We start from the raw sequence: 21,419 nt of genomic DNA on the forward strand, positions 1-21,419 counted from the left end.
AATACGTGCAAAGATATTAACCTTCTGTGCATTTCTGAAATAAAGTCTCATAGGCAAAAGTCTTAGGTCACAAGTAAGGAAATAAGACTTCAGTCCAACAACAACAACAAAAAATTGCATGATCTTACTTAGGTATGGATGTGCTTAAAAAAAAAAAAGAAGTCTATACAAAGAGATAGAGAACAGAACAGTGGTTACCACAGGTAGAGGGTGGGGTGAGGAAATGGGATGATGTAGATCAGAAGATAGAAGGTAACTCAAGAGGAACAGTTTGGAAATCTTAATAATGTGAGGACCATAGGTTATAAAATTGTCTCTGTGTTTTTAATTCGTGCTAATTGAGCAGATTATAATATCCTTTACCACAAAACAAACAAAAAGGGAGGGTTAACTACAGGAGATGAGGATAGGAATGCTAATTTGCTTCAGTAGTAACTATTTTATTGTGTATTTGTACTTCATGACATTATACCCAAAATATACACAACATTTTATGTCATATGTAATTTAGCCACACTTTTAAAATTATACACTTTAAATGGGTAAATTATATGATATGTGAATTATACTTTAATAGAATTAAATAAATTAATAAAAGGAAAAAAATGACCTTGCTCAAATACTGAGAGTAGGAAAAGCTTCATTTGTTAAACAGTTCTTCCTTCAGTCTAAATATTGGTGCTTATAGCTAGTAGTAAAAGTGTAGAATTTGATAACATTTGGTAGAAATTATTGTGTGATTGATTTATCATTGTCCTGAAAAGCTTTGCTAAAAGCCCTCGTTGCTTTATTTTATTCTAGGTGGTTATGATAAAAATTATCTCATTAGTCTATTCAATTTAGGAGCCAAACCATTATTCACACCTTAAACTAAATTACAGTCCTGGGCAGCACTTGAGATCCTCCTTCAGGGTTCTTCAGCCCAAACCCAAGCTGGAGTTGCTGGCCTTCATCCGCCAGTTTGACAGTTTGTAGTAATCCAATTAGGCAGATAAGTCTGAAATGTCTATTTCATGTTCTGCTATCTAGCCACAGCCATTATATACCTCTTACCGTATGATATGATATAGCAAAGTTCCAAATTTTACAGGCTTTTCACATCATCATTTAGTAATGTACAATTAACTTCTGAATAGGAATCAATCCGCAAATACCGTAGTTTTATGTGTTTGGCTCCGGGTTCTCGTTCATCCTTCACAAAAGCCATTTGTTCAGGCCTAGGGAAGCCCATCTTTAACTTTTATTTGGGTTTTCCTGGCATCCAGCCATGGTGTGTGTATTACAGAAAGGAGAATCCTTCAGCCCCTCCTCTCCCCCATTATTACCTGGCCATCGGAAGCCCTTGGAAAATGAAATCGTCATTAGTATTTTCCTTTCCCATTGTTTCTGAATGTCCTTTGGGGGGTTGCAGCTTCTCAGGATGGAGGAGGGGAAGGAGCAGAACTCGCCACATGAACAAACCAAAATGGTATCTGACATTTTTAATTAACACTGGCACTTCCAGGCTTCCCGCTGAGAACTGCCAGCTTGACTTTCCAGAATGACATTTATGACCCTAAAGATACAGAAACTTGCTCAAAGAGGCTGAAAACCAGTTTCTGGCCTGTTTGAATACTGGTTTAATGGTAATAGAAATTTAACCATGTGGTCTTTATTATTCTTAAAATGTCCAACTTATTTTACATAGGATTGTGCTAGTGTGAAAGCAAATTAAAGCAGTTTGCCATCAATTCTGTAAAGTTCCCCTCACTGCCTAGTCACAAGTAGCAGCCATGCCACCAGCAGTGGGCAAATCTGTGCCAAGTGTAATTACTTCAAATACAATTCCATTTATTCATAGGGAGGACTGTTGCACCCCATGAGAACTTAGTTCAGGAAAGAAAAGGTATATAGGTTTATGTTAATTATATGCCCCATGCTGGAGGTTTGATTTTTAACATGGGTACAGTTTTTTAATCCCTTTATCAAAAACACGTGCAGCAACCATCTTTTGACCCCACTGGAGCACTTGGTGGGCACCTTCAGTTATGTAAACAGTCACCAATGCTCAGATGCACTGCATTCTAAAACTTGATTTTCAAGTTGGCTGTTTGAAAGTAGAAACCACTTTGGAAATAAAGAAAAACTAATAAACAGGATCCCAAAATAACCTGTAGAAGTGCATTCGTTGAAATAATAATGATAGTGGTTAGCATTCATCCAAAGCTTACTCTGTGCTGGGTGTTGGGTTGAGAACTTATACATTACTCACTAACGTTCATGACAGTCTTAAGTGGTGGCAACTGATGGAAGAGTTGCACCTTAGAGAGATGAAGCAACTTCCTCAGGTTTATTTCTCTTAGTCAGAGGTTGGACATGCAGATTTGGACATGCAGGTTATAGATGCTGGAGCTTATAGTCTAATGGAAGAAATGACCAATCACCTATATAACTTGACAATGTTACCTATGAAAAGTGCTGTCAAGCTGGGTGCAGTGGCAAACGCCTGTAATCGCAGCGGCTCGGGAGGCTGAGGCGGGAGGATCGCGAGTTCAAAGCCAGCCTCAGCAATGGGGAGGTGCTAAGCAACTCAGTGAGACCCTGTCTCTAAATAAAATACAAAGTAGGGCTGGGGATGTGGCTCAGTGGTGTTGTGCCCCTGAGTTCAATCCCTGGAACCCACCCCCCACCTCCACCCCCAGCTCAAAAAAAAGTGCTGTCAAGTTCTGTAGATGTGTACCACTAGAATCCACAAAAGGACAACCAGAGTGTCTTAAGTGACGAATCTGAACTTACATCTTCCAACCTAACCCTCCAAAGACTTCCCATGTCTCTTGAAAAAAATCCCAAATAGGATTATGGCCCGAGTCCTCTGAGATGCCGCCCCTGACGCGTTTTCTCTGCTGTGCTTCCCACACTCTACTTCCTTTCAGAACTCAGAAGGAGTTGAGCTCTTTCAACAGACGGTTTCCCACACTGGCCCTGCAGCCAGCCCTTCCGTTACGCTTCCCTAAAGCCTCCTATTTGAGCCCTCAGATCCCAGTCTTAAGAGCGTCCCTTTGTTCATGAATCGCAGTGAAGATGAAGGCGGGGGACGGAGAATGGAGAGCAAGAGACTGCTTTGGAGACGATTGAAATATTCCAGGAAGGTAATTATGGTGGCTTGGACTAGGCTAATGACAATGGAAATGGAGAGAAATGGGTTGCTTGCAGATGTCTGTTTGATGTTTAATTGACAAGACTTGGATATTGGAAATGCCAGAGGAGAAGTGGCAAAGAGGACTCCCTGATTTTGGAGGCCCATTTACTGAAATGAGGAACACGGAACAGATTGTTAGGGGTAGAGGAAGGAACTAAGAGTTCGGTTTTAAGCATGAGGTACCTATGAAACCTTCAGTATAAATGGCAGGGGGCAGCCCCCCGCATAAGAGGACTGGGATAGATGCAGAATCTGATAGCTTCCAGCACACAGATTGCATTTAGAGCCATGAGAATGGTCGAGATACCTGTGGGGAGAGTACAAGAGAGAAAAGAGCAAAGACCAGCCGCCCTGAGGACTCCAACATTTAGAGATCAGTTAAAGGTAAGGCAGAACTAGGAGGAAAAGCAGAAGAGTGGTATATCATGAAGCAAAGAAACTCTTTCAGGAAAGAGGGGTAATTTACTGGAACCCATCTGTGCTCTGGTCAGTCTTATGAGATGTCTTTGAAAAATAACTGAAAGCTAAAGATTTAGCTCAAGTGGTAGAGTACTTGCCTAACGTGTCAAGCCCTGGGTTCTATGCCCAACACTAATCTTCACCACCCCGCCACCAGGAGGTGGGAAAAAAATTATATATAAAATCTCTCTCCAAAATCCCATTCAATGGTGCTGTTCCATTGAATGCTGGAGTGAACACATTGGTGTGGATGGAAGAGTGGGTAGAAGGTAAGGAAATGGAGGAGGCCCTGGCAAGGATAGAGTTGTTAGAGCTTGGCTTTCAACAATATGGTATCTTCCAGCCACAGCTGTCTCTTTGGATTTAAATTCATTAAAGTTAAGTAAAATTTAAAATGTATTTCCTTTGCTGCACTAAGAGTATTTTAGGTGCTCAACAGCCACATGGCTGTGGCCACCATGTTGGCCAGCATGGATTCAGGACTTCTCCATCACTGCAGAAAGTTTTTCTGGGTAGCTAGAGAGTGTTGGAGTGCTGGTGAAAATGACTTTATATAGGAAGAGGTTGAGGATACAACGAGAAAAAAAAAATCCCACTAGAAGGCAGAGTAAAGGGCAGGTGAGAATTGGATCCATGGGTAGGAATTACCTTTCTTTTTATTTTTTAAAATATCATTATATTTCGTTTTGTTGCAGATCTTAGCCTTTCTTTTTATAAGACAAATTCTTCCCCTAAAAAAGGGGGGGAGGAGAAGATGGGTGCAGATCTAGGTTTTATGATGGAAAGCAGGGAGAGTTATCCTTTGGTTTTTATTTTTCTCCATGAAATAGAGATCAGGTCATTAGCCAAGAGCAAAAGGGGGTAAAAAGGGATGTGATCCCAGAGGAGGTTGACTGTATCATGAATAACCATAATAATGAAGGGGAGAGTGAGGTTAGCACAGAAGTGTGATGACATTGTATTCAGGACTTACTGTCTACTTGGAAATTTATACTGATTCCAGTTTCCCTAGTTTTGTGATTTTTCTCGAGAAACACTCAACTGGAAAGCTGTATTAAGGGACATTCATAAGGCAGACATTTGTAGATGGGGGCTGTGTGTAATGGCATAGATTAATACTGCTGAATTGGAACCCTTAGGGAGATGTAAAACTAATGGAGCTCAGCATGGTGAATCCAATCCAGACTTGAACTGAGAAATGTATTATTTGGTCCTGCAGTAATACATCATTATGCCTTTGTGCGGGAATCACTGAGATTCCACCTCTGAAATACTGGAGTATGAGGCTGATCATAATCATTTGGAGAATTTGTGTAGCAGATTGTTGTTTTCTGTACTTCATATTTCGTCTTGTTCATTTTAAGTCTCAGCAGCAGCCCAGAATGTTAAGCCAATTTGCTAAATCTTGCCTGTCCTCTGAAAAATACTTAAATCCATTTATGTAACACAAGAGAGGATAAGATTATATGATGTGTTAGGATTTAATGCCTTCTTATGACATCAGTACTGAATACTTCAGTTAATCAGAAGAAAAAAAGATCATTAGATTTTTTAAAGTTGCAAAGTTATTGTGTGGATGTTCCATAAAGGGACATGTACTTTAATATGCCTGTATAAATATTTCAATTTTATGCTACAAAGCACCTTGAAGGTATATTTTCTTCTAATTTTTGTATTTACTTTATGATGGAGTATTAAGTAGGGAAAATTTTAGCAACTATTTGAATCCATCGTGTACTCCTCAAGATTAGTAAATAGTGTTACCATACCATGTAAAATTAGTTGTGCCTAATGCTAGAAATGAAACACTAATAATTAGCAATTTACCTTTTAAATTCTCTTCTTAACCAGTTCCCTTAAACATATCCATTTCTCCATTGCAAAGAGACTGTCTTTCATTTCCTAGGACTTGGGGGAGTAAAAGGTTAATATTTCTAATGCTCTGAGCTTCAAGCATATAAGGCACTATATACAAAATTGTTGTTATTTGAGCCCTTTTTTTAAGCCTCTATGTCCAACCTTTTGAAATGAATTTAGTTCCTATGGAAACTTATTGCTGCTATAGATAGTGCCCTTATCCACGAGTGAAAAATAAAATCAATTCAGAGAATGATTTTATAATTTTATAACATGGCTTGGGAAATGGACATTAGGAATATGTGTAGTTGTGCTCCTTGGCTGTTATACTGGTTCATATTGGATTGTGTTTCGAAAACAACCTTGCAAATGTCACCATCTGTGCTCCGCTTTGAGGCCAGAATAGGTAAATAGAGATTTAGTAGAAGTTTCAATGGATATTTTTTTCTATCAATGCAACAAGTAGTAGCTTGTGAGAAGGCAAGGTATATGACAGATATTTTGGAAGTAAAATTAGCTTTAGGAGGTGGAAGAGATGGGAGAAATCTGGTTGATTCCGAGCCGAGGCTGGCCTTTTGCAGGCTCTTCATTGAGAAGAATTTGTGTTGGTAAGAATGAAAAGCTGAGGGCACAGGGACTGGAGACTGTAGTAATAGTATATGCATGAAGTGAGAGCCTAGCACAAGATGATGATGGGGAAACTGAGGAATAGTTGAAGGCAAAAAGCATTTCAAAGGAAGAACTAACTGTCTTAATGGCATCTTACATACAAAATATTATAATACCAAAAATAAAATACCCTGAAATTTAATGCAAAATGATGAACTAACAGTATCGCTGTTGATGAAAAATGGAAGGAAAATCTTGTCTGCATAAGAAAATAGAAAATAACAAAATTGAACATATCCAGCTGATACTTGGCATAGAGTACTCAAAGGTAGAAGTAATCAGATCTAGCCCTGGCTTCAGACAGATAAGAGTACTATCTATCTGTGTATTTTGTAGAAGAACTAAAGAACTGAAATCCAATGAAATCTAAACTCGGTGCTGCTGACTGGTGAAGAGTCTAGAAATTCATTCTCACCAGAGCAGTAAGAGAAACCCCAGGAACTGTGGAAGAAGAAGGGATAAAGACCTGAGCTTTGGGAGTCATTGTAATTAATAATTGTAAGAGAATTAATTGTAATTCTCTTATAATCAAGAGAGGGAAAGAGGTGGGGCATGAGTGACTACAAAGACAGAGGAGGGACTAACTTGGAAGAATTCCATGAATAGAGAAAGTGTCCAGGCTAGAGTTCCCTGTTACACTTACTCCCAATGCTTTGACCCATGACTTCACTAATTTGGCAGTTTCTCTGTCCTTTTTCTCACAAGGTTACTGAGATATTAAATCAGGACTTGTGCCAAACTTGAGCTAAAGGCGGACAGGTAGGGAGGCATTGAGTTATTTCCCAATTTACATTTTTGCCTTGGTGTAGCGTTGGCATGTGGAGTTTCATATCTGGTGTCTTGGGGTTAAATTTTTCATCATTTTTCTATTTAGTGCCACAAAACCCATGGAAATGACATTACCATTAGAAATTGCAGGGCCTAGGCATCTGGAGGGAAAGCAAACTTTCTCATAGAGATTTTTCAGGAGCACACATCATATAAATATGGTATACCATTGCATTTTAAAAATTATTTCTTGATAAGCAGTATATATACATGATAGAAAATCCAAATATCATATGCAAAAGTTGATCTCCTTCTCAACTCTGACTGCCTATCCAGTTCCCTTCCTTGGAAGCAACTGCTCTTTCCAATTGTGTATTTTTTTTCAGGTATATTTCATGCATCTATTGGCACATAGATGTCCTATGATTTTAAATTGAGCTTGCATACATTATGAGCTTATGTAATCATAGTTGACCAACATCCATAAATTTCTATTTTTAAGTGTATTTCATGCCAGGCTTTCTTCATTAACCATTAGCCAACCATTCATTTGAAAGCACATCTGTCTTAGAGAGCAAGAAAGGGGCTTAAGCTGGAAGAACTGGAGATTTGGTACAGGTGTGAGGAGATGGCCATCAGCTAATGCACAAATAACCTCTGTCTTAGAGATGTTTATTTTCTATGTAGACAGGTGTGCCTCAGTGAAAAGTCCAACTTGGGAGATACAGGAGGGAGTCTGACATGCCCCTCATCAGTATTGAGCATCCCTGGGAAGTCCTCTGTCCCTACTCAGGTACCAGGGCTTTGCAGGTCGGCTGCACTCTGCTGCTCTGTGCCAGCTTCCGTAGGAAAACCCTCCCTTTCTTACGAGTGGCTTGCTCTCTGGATTCCTGCCGCAGTTGGGTGATTCATCCGACCTTTGAGGTTTCCCACCCAGCAAACCGTTTCCTTCCACTCCTCCGCCACCTCACCACCCTCATTTTAAAATATTCTTCACTGGACTTTTTGCTTGAGCCAAGAAATCTGTGTGTTACTCCTCAACTGCACCCTCTCTGCACAAACCACATCCTCCTCTCTTCACATCTTTTAAAAATACTTGAAAACTCATCTTTTTCACACAGTCTGCCTCAGCTGGCCAACTTCCGAACACCTTTACTCCTTGCCCTCACTCTGTGTTATGGGAATGTGCTTGCACAATGTGTCCTTGCTGAAAGTGTTTTCGCTCTTTAATCTCTATGTAAATTTCCATACAAATCTTAAAAAAGAAAAAAGTCCATTAGTGGCAGCCCTGCCTCCTGCTCCAGCCTTTCCCCATCTTCGTTCACTGCCTTCCCTTCCTTCGCTTCTCTGTCTGGAATATCTGCCTGCCCCACCACTCAGGCCTGAGCCCTTCCCATTCCTTCCTGAAATTCCATTGTCTTATCTCAGGCTTTCCCGTCATCTCCAGCCAGATTTAAGGTAGCTCTCGTGGGGCCAGTGAGCCTCCTGGCTCTCATCTCCCACAGTGCCCAGAGTATGCGAAGGACCCACCTAATCCCACTGCCTCCATTTCTTTGTGTCCATTTTCTTCTTTATCAGTTTCCTGCCTTCTGGCTTCTGCCTTGTGCATTAGGCTGAGTTCCTCCTCCAGGTCGCTAGGGATCGCATTCCGTGGCCTCGTACCAGTCTTCATTCCTTTAGACTGTCTCCTCTGTGACGAAACTCTGGTCCCCCAGCCCTGTGTACTGCCTTATGTTGCTGCTTCTCTCCAGGCTCACTTGTCCTCCTGTTCCACCTTCCTTTCCTGTCATTTCTCGACACAGGCCATTCTCAAGGCCCAGCTTTCTTTCCTGCCCTCTCCCCGTGTGTCTTGGGGGGGATTTGTACTGTGCGATTATAGTCCTGCCCGAGGGCTGAGCTCCAGCTGCACACTTTAGATCCTGGGGCAGTGGGGACTCCTTTCCACCTGGGGTCCTGACGGGGCTTGAGCACTCTCATCTTTACATCCCTGAGTCACTCTGTGATTCTCCTAGCCCTTCCTCTCCTCTCCTTCCGTGTCCTTCACTTACTGTGTCCTTCCATTCTTGCCTGCTAGTCCTCCATCTTGCCTGACCAATCCCCTCATCCGCTTATTTCACTTTAGCCAAGCACCACTCCACCGCTGGGCCACCCACCCAGGGGATCTCCACTTCCATCCATCTGATTCCTTCACATCAGATCAGCTTTCTAAGGTGATAACTTCACTTATGTTCAGAAAGGCTGGTGGCCTGCCATCACCTGTGCAGCAGAACCTGAGCATGCCATCTCTTTTCAGAAGACTGTATATCCAACTTCTCCTTTCTCAGCGCTACCTCTCCCCACCTACAACCAGTTCCCTGACCATGCTGGACTTGCCTGAGCCAGGATCTTGGCTCACATTGGCCCTCACAGATTCCTCCCTACCCCTTACAATCCTTCCCTTCACCTGGGGGTCTCCTCTCCTCCAAAACCCCCCCACGCTACTCCCAAATAGAAGCAATCACTGCCTCCTTCCTCAGACCTCTCGTACCACCTACTTGCTGCCCCATTTCCTGAACACTTAGATTCCCTATGACACCTGTGACCTTGAGGAGGGTACATCTTTCATGATAAGCTTTTGAGGGTGAATTTAGTGTTCTCCCCACTTTGTTCCTACACATCCTTTATTGCCTGGACACAGTGGCCTCAACCCATACGGAATTCTCTCTGCCTAGCAACCCTGCACCCCTGGGGGATTCCCTCTTTCTGTGGCATGTCTAGCATCCTCCCCTTCCAGACATCGAAAGAGACATGGAGGACAGACAAACAGCTTAACTCTGCCCCCTCCCCAGCAACCGCTTCCTCCTCTCCTCATTTTTGATACTTAAAGGGCCAATCAGTGTGGGTAATTTTTTCCTTCCCTTGTCACTAAATAAATACATTGGCAGTTCTTTCTGTTAAGGGAGCCAGACACATTCCTTCCAGTGTGTATCTGGTATTTAGATCTTGCTTTTTAAATGTAGTGGAAGAAAGAGTACCACCTAAAGGAATGTAAGACACTTTCTCACTACTGACTTAAATTGTGGTCTTAACTTAGTTTTTTAGGATGTGTCACAGACCTCGTTGAGATATGTGACAGTTTTTAAATTTTTCAAATTAAGCTCTTCTTGGCTTATCTTGGTATTAAAAGCACACTCTCTTAAATTTGATCCTACAGGAAAGAGGTAGGGGTACTGCAATGTATTTTTATGCCTGGGTGACTCAAATGGAATTTCACCAAACTCACCCCTCAAATCTCCCCTCAGCCAAGAAGCAGCATAAAAAATTCATCCCAAAGGGTAATTCTTTTTGAAAAATTATTAAACACCTAGAAATAGAAGCTCGGCATGACTGTGGGCTCTCAACTGTATATCTGCACAGGGTGCTGCTTCTGTACTGCTCAATTCACAGGAACATTCGGTGATTCTCTGTTATTACGACAGTTAAATTTCATTGATAACAATAACACAGTAAGGCCTTTAGAGGTAAATGTTTCTCCAAATATGGGAGGTTATGTTTGATGTTCATTAAATTTTCTCAGAAGCTCTTAGGTTTATTGCAAGCATCCTTTGTCAGAAAACCCTAGTGGATTGCCAGGACTGGCACTCCACCCGTTGGTTCTACCAAGGATACCGTGGCTGGCTTTCCAATTCTCTCTCCTCCGAACTCAAAGACTTTCTTCAGGAAGAACAGGTGATGAGCAGGGCCTTTCGAGAACTTGAAATTAGAGTTCTCTTGGAGAACAAGTGCCCCAGTTTGCTTTAGTTCCCTGCTCTAGACCTTGCGGTCTCCTCTTTCCTGAGGCCTTCCCAGTGAGTTCCTTGCTCTGCTCCTTAGGTCAGCCCTCTCTTTTTTTCTCCAACTGAACCAATATGGCGCATGACTCCTATAATTCTGGTAAATTATTCTGCTTCCCAGGTTTCTTCTACTTTCTCCAACTTATCCCAGTTCCTCCTCTCTCCCTTCTGCCTCCAAATCTGGGCATTGATCCAGGAACAAATTATCCCGCTTTCTCCTTCTTGGCAACATCACTCACAAGCCATCGAGTGCTGACAAAAGGCACTCCTGCGAAGGAAGCGAAGGAGGCTAAAGAGCAGTAGTGGTGCCAACTGGAAGTCACCCGCAGAGCCCTCCCAGCAAGACGTAGCCTCAGCATTCTTGTTGTTGGTAAGTAGGAAAGTTGGTTTCTGGCTGCTCCTTCCTTGTGGATTCTCTAGTTGACTCCGAATTTACAAGTTCCTACTGTACACAGCTGTTCTCACCTCTCCAAACCGAACCTGTGTTAACATGTGTCATGAGCACACATGGAACTTTTATCTGAGGAAAAGAAAAGAGTTTAGAAAGCTTATGATTAGGGGGGATTCATAATTCAAGGTCAACGTCTCTGGCGTCTAGATCCACTGGGCACCTGTTCCTGCTGGCTGGAAAGTTGGTTCATGAGAATCTTGAGGCCAGTCCTCACTGTGTTCACTAGTGGTAGATTTCTTCTTATCTGGAATATGATGTATTTGGCTTGGGTCATTTCTAAAACTAGACATCTGTGTTTGCCTTGCAATGTGTTGATGTTATTCCCTCTTGATCTCTGATTATAAGACCCCATGTACACTTCTGTCTCGCCCTGCTGGACTATGAGCTGGACTGTTAGCAAGGATCACATCTTATTTATCCCCTGTCACAGTAGATGGCACGTAATGAGTGCTTAATAATTGTCTGTGACTTAATCATTTGTTGTGGGAGTGACCAAGTGGATGAAAGAGTGAATGAACCCACCAGCTCCTGTTTTCTACCCTTGGAACACTTAGGAACATTCCAGAGTGGCAGTGTGGGCGAAGAGAAATAATTTACAAAGCACAGGGGCTAAAATAACTGAGTCAGTGTCAATGTAAGTTCAACATATCATATGGATACACATGTTTAAGGAAAAAGAGATCTAAAGTTGCTGCATTATAAATGATTCTCACGTTCTCAGTTGTCTAAACTATTTACAGTTAGATGAGAGTAACTGCCATGCTTTTCAATAATAATAATAATAATGCTTTTCTTGGCTCCGAAACCACAATATTCTATTATTAAGATAGTCAAATAAGACTAATTTTGTGCATAGGATTACTTGGTCTCATCCACACAGGGATACATCCTGTGGGGATTCAAATGTAACTTGCAACCCTGAAATCTAGTTCCCAAGTGTTGTAATTTTGTAACCACCGGTTGATCCTGTGAAATGTGATTTTATCTGCCCCTATTGTATGCAGGGCAGGAGGTCCTGCTTCTGCCCGAGGGACCATATAGGAGCTGCTGCACTGTCACTTGTAAACTCACTAGTGTCTGTTTTACTGCAGCATTGATGCCTGACGTTCATTAAAAATAACAATATTTCAAGCATTGGTAAGAAGGTGGGAGACCTATATGTCTAAATGAAGTCTTCCCCACCAACACCACAGTGCAATATGGTAGCTGTAGAATTTTGTCAGATGGAAAGACCTTGGGAACTTAAGAAAGCAGCATCCCTAGTTTGTCCTAAACGTGTTGTGATCTGGAAGTCAATTTCAGGTCTTTCCAGATTGAGTTAATGTTGACATTGATTCTTTTTGCCCCACAGTCTAGATATATTTTATGTAAATTAAGAATTATTTTATATCCTATTGAGGTAAAACCTGTAATGTACTTAATATGAGTCTAGAATACCATGATATGGTGGAAAATAAAAATTAGCCAACTAATTGGGGTTTTTTTGCCTCACATCAGATGCCTGACTTCACAGATCTTTTCATCTGAATAACTTATTTCTTGTCAAAGGTATTATTTTTTTTTAAATGTAGATTTATTTTTATTTATTTTTTTTAAAGAGAGAGTGAGAGAGGAGAGAGAGAGAGAGAGAGAATTTTTAATATTTATTTTTTAGTTCTCGGCGGACACAACATCTCCGTTGGTATGTGGTGCTGAGGATCGAACCCGGGCCGCACACATGCCAGGCGAGCGCGCTACCGCTTGAGCCACATCCCCAGCCCCAAAGGTATTATTACTTGGAAAACTTTTCTGGAAAAAAATTCTTTTACTAATATGAAGTCATTTTTAGTCTCTCTGTGTCGTCTGATTTTAAGAGACTATTTGCAAAACAAAATAGTAAGGGCTCTCATTCATTGAAGACTCAGCAGAAAATGGTCCCATTTTTCTAAGTGCAAAATCCTGAAGAGAGGCAGGAGTTCTCCCGCAGTGAACTTGTGCTGGGTGATCCAAGGTGGCCTGATCCCACTCCATTTGGTGTGGCAGGTGAGATGCCCAGAGAGGTTCTCAGTGAAGGGAAGAGCAAGAGCTGCCTCCTCGGGCAAAGATACTGGGCGTCAGGAGTCCCCCACTGTTAGAGTGCACTATTCTTCACTGGCTGCCACCCACCAGCCAGCGTGCGGTCACATGCTATTAAGTCCCCACACTGCCTCATTTTCCCAAGTACCTGGTATGATTGGATAAGAATGAAAATGCATTGCAAAACTGAAAAGTTTTTTGCTTACCGTACATTTTGGTGTGTTGGTGAGTGAGGTCAGTTGGCATAAGAACATTGTATCTGTGGGTGGAGACAGTCGAATCCTCACGAGAGCTGGGATAGGTGAACAGAGATCCTGTATGGGATTTTCTGGATTGAGGACTCTTACTCAGGATCCTAAAATCTGATGGAAGGAACACTGGCTATGTTTTCCCCTCCCTCCTTTCAGGTTACCTTTTGTGGATCCCGATTATGGAGTTGTGATTCTGACATCTTTTTCCTCAACTAGCAGATTGAAATAGTAAGGTATTTTCAGATAGATACTGCTCTCAAGCCTTGGGGTTTCAGGAGAGAACTCTCTCCACACGGGATTGGTTCCAGGACTCCCAAGAACCTAATATCCACAGATGTTCAAGTCCCTTATGGAAAATGGCTTAGTATTTGCATGTAACCTGCATATGTCCTCCTGTATACTTTAATTCATCTCATGATGATTTAGAATGCCAAATACAATGTAAATGCTGTGTAAGAAGTTGTCATATTGTATCATTTAGGGAGTAATGACCAAAAAAAAAAAAAAAAAAAAGACTGTGTTCAATTCAAACTCATTTATTTAAAAGTATTTTCTGAGAATGGCAATATGCAGCTATGGAGGGCTGGCTGGACTCTCTTGTAATCTAGCCAGAGCTGATGGTTTCTTTAACAGCACTCAAGTTGAGTCCATTGGTTGAGTGGACAGTGCTCCTGATGGTCTGCTGTCAGCTTGACTGGTTCATTGAGCACCAGGGGTACTCAAGGCCAGTGTGCCCTTCTCTGATGACCCTTGGTTTGTGTGTGTGTGTGTGTGTGTGTGTGTGTGTGTGTGTGTGTTGTGATGATGGACAACATAGTAGTTAACATTCATTATTATTAGTAATAGTTGTTTGTGAGGGAAAATCTCTTCCATTTTTATTTTATTCTTTAAGAAATCATGTCACAGAACGTATGTGCAAACAAATGGAAACAAAGAAAGCAGGCACCTTTGGAAGAAATTTGGCCTCTCAAGCATAATTATGGAAATTTGATTATAGCCCAGATAGAAACACCATTAATGAAATGGTTAGCAGTTATTAGGAATGTCAGAAATGCTTGAAATTGAGTTCTTTTTCAGATCTTACGTTTTTAGAAAAAGACTGTTTACATTTTATTCTGAACATTTTATTAGAACCCTGAAATATAAGGTAAAATAAAAATGAAAAAAATCATAGGAGATAATAAATATATTTTGGATATTTTTCTTCCTTTTTACTACCTTATGCTGGCTTTATTATAATAAGAGCAATGAGTGAATTGTTACATCATTTTAAATACTAGCAACATGCTTAGCAGCTTTAGTTTTATGTTTTCAAAGAAAAGCAGAAACCCTAGACACTGGGCTTAATGTATAATGAACAGTTTTGTGCAAAATAAGAGATTCTGCATTGTGCTGTAGGAATTAGGTTTAAAAGATTTGACTCCAGAGCTGTGTTGTATGCCTGCTTTTAGTGTGTTAGATGTGGTTTGATGAGACTGTGTGACCTCATGAAGGATGCATCATTGGACCCTGTTTAAAAATCAGAATTTTCCTTTTAGCACCAGCCATTTTCATTAATTCTCTCTCTACCCTCCCTCCCCCTCCTCCTTCCTTCCCTCCCCCAACCCTTCCCTTTCTCCTAGTGGTTCATTATGATATCTGTAGAACTCTCTCAGGTACTTACTGGTCCAAATACATGCCAAGGATCTTCTTTGCATGCGCCTGCACTCATAATGAACCATTTCTGTGTTCCTGCGAGCTTTAGGAATTGTGGCTTCTAACTGATTGTCATTACATGACTTCTTTCACCTTCTGAGTGAAGAGTGGTAGGTGAAGAGCTATCTCCATATTATTTTCTTCTCTGAAGTTACCCTATTATACTTGCCATTTATATTAGCAGAACTAAAAAGATGGGTAAGTAGTTTCCTTGAAATTTAAAGCTCAGACCCACATCAAAGAAGAGTCTAAGACATGAAAGTAGGAGAGACATCAGTGAAACCAGCAATGGCTGTAAAACAGGTACCCAAGTAGAACCGTATTGGAGGGTCTTAAGAGGAGACTTGTGAATACTGTTTAACTCAGCTTCATTTTTACTGAAAATGTTTTCATTTCTCTTTGATCAATTAAGAAAATCGAAATAATTAGAAATTGTAGTAATAATTCACATCCATCAGCAGGTTATTTGAAATACTGTAAAATTGGAAACAGCCTAAATGGATATTCTTTTTCTTTTCTCTCTTTTTCCAAAGTTTCTACAGAGGACCTGTCAAGTATAATGAGAAAAATACTTGGGTATATTTTCTTCAGTGCCTTTTAAGTGAATATTAGCATTGAACATTAGCCAAAGCCGGAGGAAACAGTTTTGTTGGCTATAGAATACCACCAGGAGTAATTCTTTTGATTTGTTTCTTGGACAAACCTTTGGTTCTCCAGTTCTGCCTTCATGTGCTGACCTGCTTTGGCCACAGCTGCCACTGTTGGTGGCAGGAAGGTCAAGCTGAAGGCAGGCTTCTTGTTCTTGTGGAAATGAAGAGAAGGAAAGAAACTAAGAATCAAAGGACAGGGAGAAAATAAAAGAGCTATGCATAAGGTATATTCCATTAAAAGTCCCCAACAATGTCAATAGACCAGAAAACAGGATTTTTTTTCCTTAATTGTTTTTGATGAACGTATGTTCTCAAAGGTTGACTTTATTCTACCAGTTCTTTTTTGCTAAACTTGTTTGTTTTGGTTTTTGATGACTGTGATGTCTTATTGTTCCAAGTTCTCTAAAATTATATTCCATCTTCCTCTTTACAGCCTCGCCATTGCTTTGTTGAATCTTCCTTACGAACAATGAGATTGAACTGTTTTAATGTCCTTTGCAACTAAGATTTAATTTTCCTTCTTAGATATCTTGAAATTCTGCCTTTTGTTATTTTTGCTTAATAATGGCTTTTTCCATCAGCAGGAATGAAAGCAGTCAATAAAAGTCTATTGCCGACTCTATGATTACACAGAGGGTTTACCATAATGCATATTGGAAATGTCTTTGAAACCCTTTTCCTGAATGGAGGGTGCCGTGGCTCGTGCTTTATGGCCTTCTAATGCTAGACGGTAATCTCATTTAGCATTTTCCCAAAGTGAAAACAGTGCATTAGGGCAGCCTAACAAGCATGGCAGATCAATACAGAGGCAGAGCTTTACCCTTACAGATTAATCCAAGGAGAATGTACCAGAGTCTATCCCAGGAACTGGGGGACAATTATGCTGATTTCTACCACTTCCCTCCCCCCTCTACCATCTAATCATCAATACAGGTTAAAACATATACAAAAAGGATTTCAGATGATGGCTGCACTCACACTCATCCAAACAGACTACCAGACAGGAAGTCAAGGGCCCTGGAAGCAAGCAGTAGTATTGATTTGTGGTGATAAAAGTATATTTTGACACATTCCAAATCATAAATAACTCATGGACTTCAACTTGCATGAATAATAGCTCAGCTCAGGGTAAATGCTTATATGCAATTTATATTACCTCTTTCTAAGGAGCCCACAGTTTAGATGAATTATCCATTTCAAATAGTCTTTTTTAAGGTAAAAAAAATGTATACACACTGTCTTCTTTCTGGTGTGCAGTGCGTCGATGCTCACTCTTCCTGCCTTTTCCTCTCCATACTGGGAAGGGCTATGTATCTGATGAGGTTTTCCTAGGCTTCCCTCCCCACCCTCTTCCCCTTGACTTTAAATCTAAGATACTTTGGAGACACATCAAGTTGTGAGCACCAGGGTAGAATGAAATTCTGCTGTGAACTGCTAGAGTAAGTTATCATTATTCCTGTATTTACTAGATTCAGCTGACCTGATGCTAATCATATTTTATTCAGTATTCATCCAGATGCAGGTCTTGCTACAAGCAGTCAGTGGTATCTGCACCTGTGCTCTTGGAAATACAGCTGACTCTTTTTAAATGCTGGCGTTCATAGTAGAAGATTAGGGAAGTCTGTGTCCAGAAAAATTCACAAACATCTGAACTTGAAATCTTAAAAAGAATTGAAACTCCTGGGATTGGGTTTAACTTCTGTTCTTGGGTATTTGACCAAGTAGTAAGGTAATGAATGAAAAAGTAAAAGCAAAGTTATGTAAAATTTGCAGGAGTATTTTTTCCCCTGTATGTCTGCCTTCTTTGGAGAGCAGTGGGAAGTAAATTCCCTTAGGGACCAGTAGCATGGTTTGCATTTCTATTTCAGCAAAATATATATTAGCTTAGTGTGTTGGATAAAAGTAATGAGGAGACAAATCGTCACCCAGGGGTTTCCTTATTGATGGGAAATATCCCTTGTGTCCTCTAGGGGTTTTTTTAGAACCCATTAAATTTAAAATAATGTGATTTCAAGATTATATGGAAATAACAAATTTAAATTTCAAAGACAGAACTGATAAGAAAAGACTGGAAGCATTTTTTGTTAAACAAAACTAATTTGAAAAAAAAATGGATTCCTAGATTAAAAGTGATAATTTTATGTATTTTCTCCATGTGCATTTAGTTCTTAAAATCCAAGTACCCCTACCATGTTAATAAGAATATTTTATTTTTGTTTGTATAATTCATTTGGTTTGCTATTTTTCAAGTGTGTATTATGAACTTTTTGGGAAACATTTACATTTGGTAAAGCATATTCACTGAGAATAATTAACTAAAATCTGAGATTTCTGAATACAATTGCAAAATTTTATCCCAGGGAATTTTAAAATGCTTTCCTTCCACTCATTTGTATTCATTCAACAGATTCATTACCTGACTTCTAGAAGAGATAGTTAATCTAAAAGGAGAGGACACACACACAAAAAGACAAGAGTCCCACTTGGAAATTGTGTTCCAGTTAATGTAGGCTAGCAAATGGCACTGGACTATGCTAGTCAGTCACTGTGGGGTGAGGAAGTGAATGGGGATCAATGGGTCACCATAAGGAGTGACAGACTCCCGGGGGAGGAGAGCTAGTGAAAGCCGCACCCACAAGGCTGCACTTGAGCAGTTAGAAGATGGATAGGTATTTTCCAGATTTATAAGCGTTTGTTGGTGATTTGGGTGCAGAACGCTTCCAGATCAAGAGCAGCAGGAGCAAAGACACAAGAAGTGCATGCACCAAACCTGAATGGGGTTTGTCCAGGCTGCAGCTGTGTGCAGGGTGGGGATGGAGACGAAGGAGGAGGCAGGAACATGACCAAGAAGCACTGTGCCTGTTGGCCTTGTATTTTATTTAAGAAGTAGTAAGGAAAGACACTGACTCGGATGTGTCTATTAGGAAGAATCCTCTGGAAGTTGTGGGGGCAGGAATAGAGGGCAAAACACTGTGACAGAGACCTGTTTGGAGGTCATTGCTTGAATACAGGATTTAAATAATTTGGAACTGCAGTAATGACAGTGGGCATGGAGAAGGAGGACCAACTGCTGCTCCAGCTTCGTGACCTGCTGGACGTGGAGATGGGAGGGAGAGTGAGGCCGACAGGTTTCTGGCTTGGCAGAATGCCACACTGTTCACAGGGGTTTGGGTTTGGGTTTAAGAGTGAAGGTCATGGTGTCCAGAGTCACTTGTAATGGTATTAATCCATGAAACTACATTTCCTAAAATTCATGAACTCTATGTGCATTCTTTCATGGGAATAATTTCATTGTGCTTCTTTGGAATTTGAAGATAATTATTCCATTAAATATTTTTCTATATTTACAATGTACCTTCTTTAATGTTTTATGTATTCTTCAACCTCAGTCATCATTCTGAGTAAAGATCATTTGTTTCACTGGTCCCTGTTTTTGTTTGCAGGCGGTATGAGTATCATCCAGTCTGTGCTGACCTGCAGGCCCAAATCCTCCAGTGTTATCGCCAGAACAGCCACCAGACCCTCAGCTGCTCTGCTCTGGCCAACCAGTACATGCACTGTGTCAATCATGCCAAACAGGTGAGTGTGCGAGCGAGGCCAACGGGGACACCAGGAGAATGGAGAGCCCGATGTCATGGGGCAGTAGTAAAGATTCAGTGTATAAGAAAACGCATTATAAACTCCTCAGTGTATAAGAAAACGCATTATAAACTCCTCGTCAGGAATTACTGCAAGAATTGTTGCCACCCAGATCAACCTAAGAAGAGTCAGGATCTTTCCTGTGTTCAACTCATTTACATGCAGAGGGGGAAACTCTATTAAAATTATACTTCTTTCATTTGCCCCAAACCTTTTGTCTTTTAATAATTATATGCTCAAGGTCATTGCCTTGCTTTCCTAAGCCACTATTCAAAGCCAGCTAAGAGGAAGGCCATAAATTCAGGGGCCAGAAACTTTGGATCCATAAGCAGCAGATAGCCTTGGAGAGAACCTAGTTTAAAAATAACAGCAGTGAAAGAAACCTGCTATTCAATCCCTTGTCGATCCTTCTACCAGTTGGTAGAGTCCACCCAGGCAAGGAAAGGGAGACTGGAGATGGGATTTAGGAAAGAATTTCCCTTGCTTTCATATATCATATTCTTCTCTTGATCACTCATCTCAGAATAACACAATGTGCACAGAACATGTATTTGCTCTGATTTATGTACTTTAGAAGGCTAATGATAACCCTAAAGCAAATTAACAATGCCAACAGGTCATGTAATTGCCTCTCATTTAACTGCTTTAATAGTTGGATGTAGGTGGTTCTGAGAGACAGAAATTATTGGAAACTTTGGTTCTTTCTGCTGACGAGTTCCCTAGAGTTGACCTTCCAACCCGACTAAATCTAGTGTTTGAGTTACACAGCATGCCTTTCTGCAGTCCAATTTGCTGTAGTTATAACAATACCACTTAGTGTAAATTTCTCGTACTCTATAAATATCTGAAGGGAGGACTGGTATTGTCTGGATGGCTGGGAAATAACAGTAACAGTAGAGGAAAAAATGTAATCAAGATGAAAAGCCCATGTTGTGTTTCAGAGCCTGGGGGCTTGTGGCTTTTGTTTCCTTCCTGCTTCTAGCAGCTTGTGTCTGCCAGGGATTCTTTTCTTTAAGGGTGTTTGGTAGAGGTGACGTTGCCAATGTTAAGTTAGTACATTTTATTTGTCAAAAACAGCTTCTGATTTGCTCTTACTGAGCCCCAACCCAACCTTCAATATTGATAGAACTGGAAGTGATTGGGACTGGTCGGTTGACTCCTGGGTTTTCTAACTTGATAATCATGCCTTATTGAGGAGGAGCTGAGGAATCAAAGGAAGGAATAACCATGACATAATGCACGTTCATCCTGGTGTCTGACGCACACACCTGTTTCCTTGGCGTGCTTTGTAACATTACCGAAGATGGCGACTATAAGCGCGTTGGAAATGTTGACTCCCTCTGCCTGTCTCGCTTTTGTGGAATCCTCTACTCATAGTTCCAGGGGATCGATGGGGCATCTTTATAGAATAAAACAAAATTAACATGATAAGGTCCAATACACCACAGGATGCAAGAAAGTTAGAATGTGGCAGGTCTGAGTTGGTATCATATCCATGCCCAGCATTTGACAGGGGCTGTGACCTTGAGCCTTCATTTTTCTCATGTGTGATTGAGGTAATGTGATGATTACATTCATGCGAAGTTTTCAACAAATCTCTTCCCCCTCTTTCTCCCAAAGAGACCCTCCTTCCTCACCCTCACTTCCCAGTCCGACACATCATTTAGTATTATTGGTGGTCAGATGTTTGAAGTACCTATTGTTTTATGGCTCTTATATTCAGTTATAGTACAAGGTGATATTAAAAGATATGCCAAAAAAACCTTTATCCTAAGACAGGCACAGGCAACATTGAAATGGGCGAGAATCAAGAAACATACCACTTTGTATTTCTATAGTGCTTAGGATTTCAAGGTCATTTCACATTCATCCTGTGACTTGTTTTTTATGACAACCTGAGATGTAAATAGAGATGGTTTTATTGTCACCATTTTA

At 40.7% G+C, this 21,419-nt stretch overlaps 1 protein-coding gene across 1 annotated transcript in view; it reads left to right on the forward strand.

Moving 5' to 3' along the window:
• Nucleotides 1–21,419, forward strand: part of Chchd3 (coiled-coil-helix-coiled-coil-helix domain containing 3) — a 265,714-nt gene that overhangs the window by 235,351 nt on the left and 8,944 nt on the right. Inside the window, exon 7 of the mRNA XM_026392785.2 lies at nucleotides 19,289–19,424. Coding sequence (XP_026248570.1) covers nucleotides 19,289–19,424 — 136 coding nt within the window. The remainder of the gene's footprint in view (nucleotides 1–19,288; nucleotides 19,425–21,419) is intronic.

This window comes from Urocitellus parryii, chromosome 3 (assembly GCF_045843805.1).
Source record: "Urocitellus parryii isolate mUroPar1 chromosome 3, mUroPar1.hap1, whole genome shotgun sequence".
NCBI lineage: Eukaryota > Metazoa > Chordata > Mammalia > Rodentia > Sciuridae > Urocitellus > Urocitellus parryii.